Source organism: Nicotiana tomentosiformis, chromosome 3 (genome assembly GCF_000390325.3).
Source record: "Nicotiana tomentosiformis chromosome 3, ASM39032v3, whole genome shotgun sequence".
NCBI classification, from domain to species: domain Eukaryota; kingdom Viridiplantae; phylum Streptophyta; class Magnoliopsida; order Solanales; family Solanaceae; genus Nicotiana; species Nicotiana tomentosiformis.
In genome coordinates this window covers 15,912,290-15,921,135 of record NC_090814.1, presented here as the reverse complement: position 1 = coordinate 15,921,135, position 8,846 = coordinate 15,912,290, and the positions used below count along the sequence as shown (strand labels likewise).

At 40.9% G+C, this 8,846-nt stretch overlaps 1 protein-coding gene across 1 annotated transcript; it reads left to right on the top strand.

Annotated features, from left to right (window-relative positions):
- The first annotated feature begins 8,019 nt into the window (after positions 1 to 8,019).
- LOC138907406 (uncharacterized) lies at positions 8,020 to 8,364 on the top strand. Its single transcript, XM_070198003.1, has one exon. It carries the CDS (start codon positions 8,020 to 8,022, stop codon positions 8,362 to 8,364), a length of 345 nt encoding a protein of 114 aa, XP_070054104.1.
- Positions 8,365 to 8,846: the final 482 nt, after the last annotated feature.

Sequence of the window (8,846 nt, the reverse complement as noted above, 5' to 3'; positions counted from 1 at the left end):
GAACGCATGCAACAGTATGTGAATAAAGTTCAGGCATTGCTTGCACGATTCAGGGAGTGGTCGATCACACACATCCCTAGAGAAGAGAACGTGGAAGCAGATGCGTTGGCTAATTTGGGGCCGTCTACGTAGATGAAAGGACCTGACTCCGATACTATTGTTTAACTTTTACATTCGGTATTGGATGTGGATGGTTTTTGTGAAGTTAATTCAACCAACTTAATCTGGGACCGGAGGAACGAGTTCGTCGAATATCTTCGACATGGCAAATTACCCGAAGGTATCCCGAGCACTACTCACCAAAGCGGCTCGTTACTGACTCATGGATAGGCAATTATACAGGAGATCGTACCAAGGCTCATTGGCCCGATGTTTAGGGGCCTTAGAGGTGGACAATATGATGAGAGAGGTCCATTAATGAATTTACGGGAACCATTCCGGTGCAAATTCGTTGGTCCAAAAGCTGGTTAGGGCAGGATACTATTGGCCCCAGATGGAACAAGACACAAAGATGTTCCTTCAGACATGCGACAAATGCCAGCGCTATGCACAACTAGTACACCAACCGGCGGAACTCTTGCTTTCGGTACTGTCCACATGGCCATTCATGAAATGGGGGATGGATATAGTTGGTCCATTGCCACCGGGATTCCTTTTAACTTTAACCGATTACTTCACTAAATGGGTTGAAGTAGGTCCTTACCAAAAGATTGGTGAGAACAAAGTGGTTGATGTTCTATGAGAACACATAATCTGCCGGTTCGGGATGCTGAAGGAGATCGCCTGCGATAATGGGCCACAGTTCATAAGCTCAAAAATCATGAAATTTCTGGAAGATCTGAAAATCAAGAGAATTACATGCTCACTGTTGAGGGCCAATTTTGATCCTCCCTTTTAAGATTAATTTATTTATACTTAATAATTTGCAACAAATGTTTTCAAAGTATTTTCAAGTATTGAATACCTATTTCTACAAATTAATTCAGTGTTAGTTTCAACATTAATCATTTGACATTTGTATTATGTAATTACAAATATATTTACTATTTTAGGATTATTAAAATAATTTCTATACGTAAGTTCTATAATTAATTCAATAGATTTCTTTAAATAGCTAATTAGTTTACCATTTCAATAATTCAAAATTAATGTCCTAGTGAAGTATTTTTACAAATAATCAATTAATTACGATAATTAATAGTATTTAAAAATTATAATTTTCATTACATTTTATTGAATTTATTAAGTTTATTTAACTTAATTTCAAAAGGAATTAAAGACCAAAAGGCCATAATTTCAATTCTTGAACCAAACATAAAATGGCTACTTTTTAAATGATTTTTAGCCCAAATACAAGGCCCAATTCGGACCTGACCCAGTCCAAACATCCATCTCCTTCTCCACTTTGGCAATCCATGCCACTCCTATTAGACCAATCGGACCTCGCCACGTCATCCTCACTCTCAACTCACAGAACAAACACACCCACATCTGAGACGTTGATCAATCTGATCAATGGTTCATGCTTATTCCCTAATTTCTCTTTTAATTTAAATACCCATACCCCAGACTCAATCTCAGCCGTCCAAATCCAACCATCCAACGGCCTTAATGTTCTATATTTTTTTTCTTTAATGCCTAAATTATCAGGGCCGTTGATCATTAGATCTAACGGCCCATATCCTATCTCTCACTCTTAAACCTAGAGACCCCCCTCCCCCCCCCCGCACAAACTCACAGACACATCAATCACCCAAACCTTATACTAATTAGTGCAAGGTCACGAGTTCATCAGAGAATCATGCTTCATGTCTCTCAGGTCCGCGATTCTCGCCGATTACTTCTCACTTTTATCACTCCATTTCAAATCTGCCAAATCCGAAAATCCTAACCCTGGAGATGAAACTTCAAATCAACCATGGATTTTCAAATCCATGGCATGCATGGCCTTCCATTCTGTCTCCGCACCACGAAGCTCATCATTCCATTTCCTTTTTGCCATTCGATTTCAAATACCCTCTTTGAAGAGGTCATACCAGATGTTGAAACTTTAACTCGCTAGACCTTCTCCTCTGTCTTTTCAAATCAAATGCGAGTCTGGATATTAGTTGACCCCAACATTGATAGTCAACACCCAGAGGTCAAATGCAATGACCTTTGTGTATTAGGATTCTGACCAGCGGTCCTTCGCACCTCATCGATTCAATATCCCTTCTCAGTTAAGAATCTTCACTATGATTCCCTCTGTTCTCTTTCAAATTCACTCAATCTTGCTATCATCATCAATTTGTCGTCACTTTCCACTATTATTTTGAATTCTCTGAACCTTAGATCCTTAAATGAATAAATAGAAGACTTTAATGTTCTCATCCACCACCACCTAATATCACGAATCAACTATATGATACTGAAGAGAAACACACACACAAACACAATTCCCAAAGACTCGCTTCTTCAGATCTTCTTGTTTTAGAAAAACCAAGGTACATTTGAAAATCATCTTTCTTACAAACAACTCTTAATATTACTCTAGCATCTATTCTTCAAAGTACTTACTTTCTTGACTTAATAATTACCATCTTTAAAATATAAACCATTTTCAAAACTCTCTTAGCCTTCAATAATTCTTTTATAATCCCATACCCTTCTTAAGCCTTACATATACACTTTCCCTTTAGCATATATCAAGACTTGCCTTAGTAACAATCAAAGCATAGTATAAATAACCAAGTCTTTAAAATTAGTCTAAGTCCTATTGAGCTACCTCAGGTAGATTTTAAGGGGTGCCTAACACCTTCCCCATAATCTCACCGGTTTGTAGACCTGTAATGAAAATAATTTAGTAACTAAATAGGTACTCTAGTATACCTTTAAATATTAGGTGGCGACTCTCTTTCATCAACAAAAGAGAAACCACAAGTTAAATCTTGTCTTGACTAGTGCAAAATAGGGTGCAACAACATGGAGACTCTACTGGGGATATCACACTTAGGTTTGGACCTTAGCAGACATAGACTAATTTGGCCTCTAGATTTATTTATGCCATGCTTTGATTGCAGTTACATGTTTACATGCTTTATTTGCTCTTTACAATTATTTTCTCTTTGTGATCACCATGCTTATTGCTGCTACACCCTTGTTTGTTACTGCTTTATATATAATGTCATAACATCTCTTCCAATCGAGTCTTGGCCGTACACTATCACACACAATGGCACGTGAGGGTTGTCTTTTACACCTATCCGGACCTTCTTTTCAAAATCTCTCTAGTTTCAGAGAATGGCTTTGTCAGGTCAACTGACATAACTTCTCGCAGCTTTCACGCCAATTCAAAAGTAGGAAACACTCTACTCGAGTAAAATAGGTCATACTGCATAAACCTTAGGTGAGTAGGTCCTTGGCACCGACACACAATTAGGAAAGCCACTCTGATATCAACGGGTTATGCACCAAACGACATAACTTCTGTGGAAAGACAAACAAACATGACAAGACACTTAAGGATCCGAAGCAAACACTTAGCTAGATATTTTTCTTTTTACCCAAAATCAACCAAAACTTCCATGAAATTAGCATGGTAATGGGAGCACCACATAAGTTGAAATAGTGGTAGAAGAATATTTGTCAGGAATACGGAGATGAGGTTCGGATGCACCTAGGGGCATTAACTGCATTGATGAACATCCTAACAGACAGGGTGCTCACTCGCCTGTTGGTAGAATTTAGGGATCCGACTAAGGTGGTGTTCAAGTTTGCCGACTGTGAGCTGGTACCGACATTGGAAGAAGTCACAAGTTTTATGAAGCTGACGTTCAACGGAAGAAAGAAAGTATTTCCAGTTACTATGCCCGGTTATCAGTTCTTAGATGCTCTGGGTCTTACCAACAACAGAAACCTCAGAAGTATCGAGGACGGAAGGGTGAGCCTCGATCAAATGTTTGACAGGTTTAGGTGGAAGGGCAATCTTAAGGACTTCTCAGAAGTACTTCATTGAGTTGATCGGACTGGAAGGCATTCAACCATACTCACCCTAGTGGGTCCTCACACAATTTGGGATGATCCAAGATGTGCCTCTATGGACAAGGACAGCGGTATAGAGGATGACTACAATGGCTAGATTCCAATTCCCAGGATAAGGAGACTGCAAGAAAAGTGGAATGACCTGGTACCAATGCCCATGGGTCAAAACTCATGGTGTACTCCTGAGTACTATGTCTGGATTAACGAAGAAGAAGAACTGGCCCGACGAGTAGAGAGGGTATATCCTGGTTAGAGGACGTAGTGGTTGCTTTGCAGATTTACCATGAGATCCTGCCGCATTATCGTGTGACCACATCAATGCATCGCCAGGTGATCCTAGGATCCAATGACCACATGTTGCCACCGGATGAAGATGATGATTGAGTAGTGGAGTGTATCCAGATAGATTCAAGCACATAGCCAGAAGAAGATCCGGAGGAAGAGTCTGAATTCAATGATGATGAGGAAGAGTTGACGAAGACCCGGAGAAGGATATGGAAAAGGATCCAGAAGAAGAGAAGGGAACAAAAAACGACTCAGGGGATGGTTATTAGAGTTGGTTGATTTTCCCTCTTTCCTACTTTGTAACTTTACCCCTAGTTTTCTCTTTTACTTTCCAAAAGGGTAAGTTGTCCAAGGCCATGCAGTTCTATGAAATAATGATGTAATCCTTGTTCCCACTTGTATCAGTCCAAATTATCAATGAAAACAAATTGCTTTGGATATAAATGTATCAAGTCTAAATGTGTGTCAAATATCCGCGAAATAGGCCTACCTCCGGTAATGAGAGGTCCCCGCAAATTTGAGGAACGCGCTAGTTGTAATGCATAAATTATCTGCTCTGTGTGATTTCCTGCTCGCACAAATGAAGAAACTGACTCTAGTTCCTTTTTTTTTATTTCTTTTTGTTTTCCTTTTGCTTTATTATTATCCCCAAAAAGAAAAGAAAGTTGGTTTGTGTCGACCAAAACTAGCAGAACCACCATACAATCTAAGGTCAAAGGGATAGATGTCAGCCGCAGAAGACCCAAATGAACATCTCTGGTCATAGCCGACAGCCCGAGGCGATCGGGGGAAAAGGAAAACACTAGGAATGATGAACATGTGGCTAGGTTGGCCCAGGAAATGGAATCCTTAAGAGATGAGGTACATCATATCAAAGAACTGGCGCACCTGGCCGTGACAACACTTTCTCAGCCACCCAGATTCCCTTCTTTGGATTTACTTCCAGATCATTTTCCTTCAACATCACGCCAAAATAACAACACCCTAACTTCAACTCCCACCACTCAAGTCATACCTCCAGTAACCCTTGCTAACCCACCAAATCCCCCTATTCAAACTCCTTACATACCACAATACACTCAGACATCACAAAACCCGCCTATTACCACTAATGCAACTACCCCTCATCGTGACAGAGTCACTTTCACCACTAACCAGCACATACATGTGGCACATGCCGCCACCCATGAGCGGTACGTTCCCCCTGTATATGCCATTACTGATCCTACCTTTATAGCACCTGTCACGGTCAGGGTGCCTTATGAGATTGATCGATATGCCGAGATGGAGAGAGAAGTCAGGCGTAAGAAAGAAAAGTCGCTATATAAGCAGTTACAAATATTGAGAAGGCAAATGAAAAGTCTCCAAGTTTCTCGGGGTAGCGAAAGCTTGGACTATGAGGATTTATGTATTCATCCAGATGTGGATATGCCAGCAGGATACAAACCCCCAAAGTTCGATATCTTTGACGGGACGGGGGACCCTAACGCACATTTGAGGGCATATTGTGACAAGTTAGTCGGGGTGGGAAGGAACGAGAAACTAAGGATGAAATTATTTATAAGAAGTTTTACGGGAGAAGCACTCACCTAGTTTACCCGATAGGACCCGTGAAATTGGAGAACTTGGCAAGATATGGCAGAGGATTTCATAAATCATTTTCGATTCAATACAGAGATAACCCCTGATTGGTTTGCACTGGTGAACCTGCAGAAAAAACCATCTGAGTCATTTCAAGAATATGCACGACGGTGGATGTCGGAGACTGCAAGGGCGTAACCTTCGTTGGATGACAGTGAGCTAACCAAGTATTTCATCAGAGACCAGGAGGGAATATACTTAGAAAGGATGATGGGAATGATGGGTCAAATGTTCCCCGAGCTGGTCAAGATGGGAGATTTCTTAAAAGAGAGCATAAAATCTAGTAAAGTACAATCCATGACAGCACTACAAGCGGCCAGCAACGCCATCTAGTCAGGGTCGATTGGTAGCGAAAAAGAAAGAGGAGGTCTCAACAGTCGTCCCCTACTATCAAACTAACCTACCTCACGGAAGCACCTCTTATTCCCCAAAAAACCACTTACCATCAGCCACTTAAGATCCAGTCTATAATACCCAGCCATATTACCACCCTCAACCACAATACAACCCTCCTCGAGCCAACAACAACCAAAACCCACAACAGTCATATGCTCATGTACAAACCACTACTCATCAGAACCGACCTGTGTATGAACCACACCCTCATCCCAACTTTGAAGAGAGGGGTCCTAGAACTTATACCCCGATTGTTGAGCCTCTGGCCCAATTGTTTGAAAGATTAAGAAGAGCAATATTGATACACCTAATCGAGGGAAGGGTTCCTGAACATGCCTCCAAATATTTTGATGCTACTAATAGATACGTGTACCATTCCAGTGTACCTGGGCATGACATTGAAGACTGTTTCAAGTTGAAAAGTGAAATTGAAACCCTAATCAAGAGCGGAGCCATTCATTGCACTCTGGCACCGCCTAATATGAATCGCAACCCACTGCCAAATCATCAAAACCAGGGAGCTAACATAATCACATTAGGCAAAGAATATGGCTTGAAGGGAACAATTGTCACTATAGGGAATGCAGAAGCCACAAGAATCCCTCCTCAAAAGGCTCTAATCATTACAGTACAACTAAGGCCTACATTGACAGTTCAAACCTATCCGCAGCAACCTGTCGATGCTACTCGAGATGAAGAAGATCGGGAGTACAAAACCATCCCATGGACTTACTAGCAAAAGGGAAAGGCCAAAATGATAGACTCTGTCACAACTCATGGTATGACTAGGTCTGGGAGATGCTACGCCCCTGAAGATGTCAATCGAGGAAATTCGGGGAGAGAACAAATTCCAAGGAGGAACATAACAGACCCAGAAGCTGTTGAGTTTTGGAAAATATTGTCAAACAAAGAGTATTCTGTGGAAAAGCAGTTGAAGAAAACTCCAGCACATATGTGTATCATGGATCTATTAATGAGTTCTGACAGTCATAAGGATGCTTTGTTTAAATTACTAAGTGGAGTAGGTGTACCAAGTAACACCACTAGCGATGCATTGGCCGTGACAATTGGGGAAATGGTCAAATCAAACATGATCACTTTCAGAACAGACGAACTTCCTGTCGAAGGCGCAAGTCACAATAAGTCTTTTCACATCACTATCAAATGCGGGGACAAAGTGGTGTCCCGAGTGTTGGGAGCTAAGTTAGATGGAATCAAAGAGCCAATTGAACACAATGGGAAGAAAGGAAAGGTTGTCATAGGATATCAGCCTCCGGAAGGGAAAGCTCACGTCGTTAGCTCTGAGAAAAAGGTTTTTGTGCCAGAGCATGTTGCAAGTCCAGGACAAAGTTTAGCACCCGAAGATGATATCATCGATGGGATGGGAAATCTATTCGTGAATATGATTGAAGAATGTTATGAAGGAACTGACATTAAGACACGACTATCAAGGATGCCGAACCAGGTTTTTGTGCCTCTTGTGAATGCTTAAGACATTCCCCTTTTGATGAAATAAAAGAATCATTTTCCTAAATATCGCAACTTCATTTTACCGCTTTATTTATACTTAGTTTTTCTTTTTAGTAATCAAACCAATAAAAAATATATTCCGTGATTATGACATGTAACGAAACCGCTGAGCGCAACGACCCAGATTACAAGTAATATGACAAAAGTATGATTCCAAACAATCTCCCACAAAAAATAGAACAGCTGGAAAGTCAGAAGAAGCCCAACCTCGAAGAAACGGAAGTGGTCAATCTTGGAAGCGAAAAAGATGTAAAAGAAACAAGAATCAACATTCACCTAGAAGCCGAGCAAAAAAAGAAAATGATTGATCTCCTCCGACAGTACGTCGACGTGTTCGCATGGTCCTATGATGACATGCCAGGATTAAGCGTCGACATTATCTCGCATCGACTACCCACTGACCCTACCAGATCACCAGTCAAGCAGAAGCCCAGGAAGTTCAAACCTAATTTAAGTCTAAGGATAAAGGAAGAAGTGACCAAACAGATATAAGCACGACCAAACAGATATAAGCAAATGAAGTAAGGGTCACCAAAAATCGTCCCCGTGCCCAAGAAGGATAGAAAGATCAAAATATGTGTGGACTATCGAGATCTCAACAAAGCTAGTCCAAAGGATGATTTTCCCTTACCAAATATCCACATCCTCATTGATAATTGTGTGAAGCATGAACTGCAGTCGTTTGTGGATTCCTTCGCTGGATACTACCAAATCTTAAAGCACGAGAAAGACACAGAGAAGACAGCTTTCACCACGCCTTGGGGAGTTTATTGTTATAGAGTTATGCCATTCGTTCTCAAGAATGTCGGCGCCACCTACATGAGGGCCATGACGATCCTCTTTTACAACATGATTCATAATAAGCTTGAAGTGTATGTGGATGATGTCATCATAAAATCTTGAAAGAGTTCATAGCACTTGGACGTCTGGAAGAAATTTTTCAAATGCTAGCGAAGGTACAGTTTGAAGTTAAA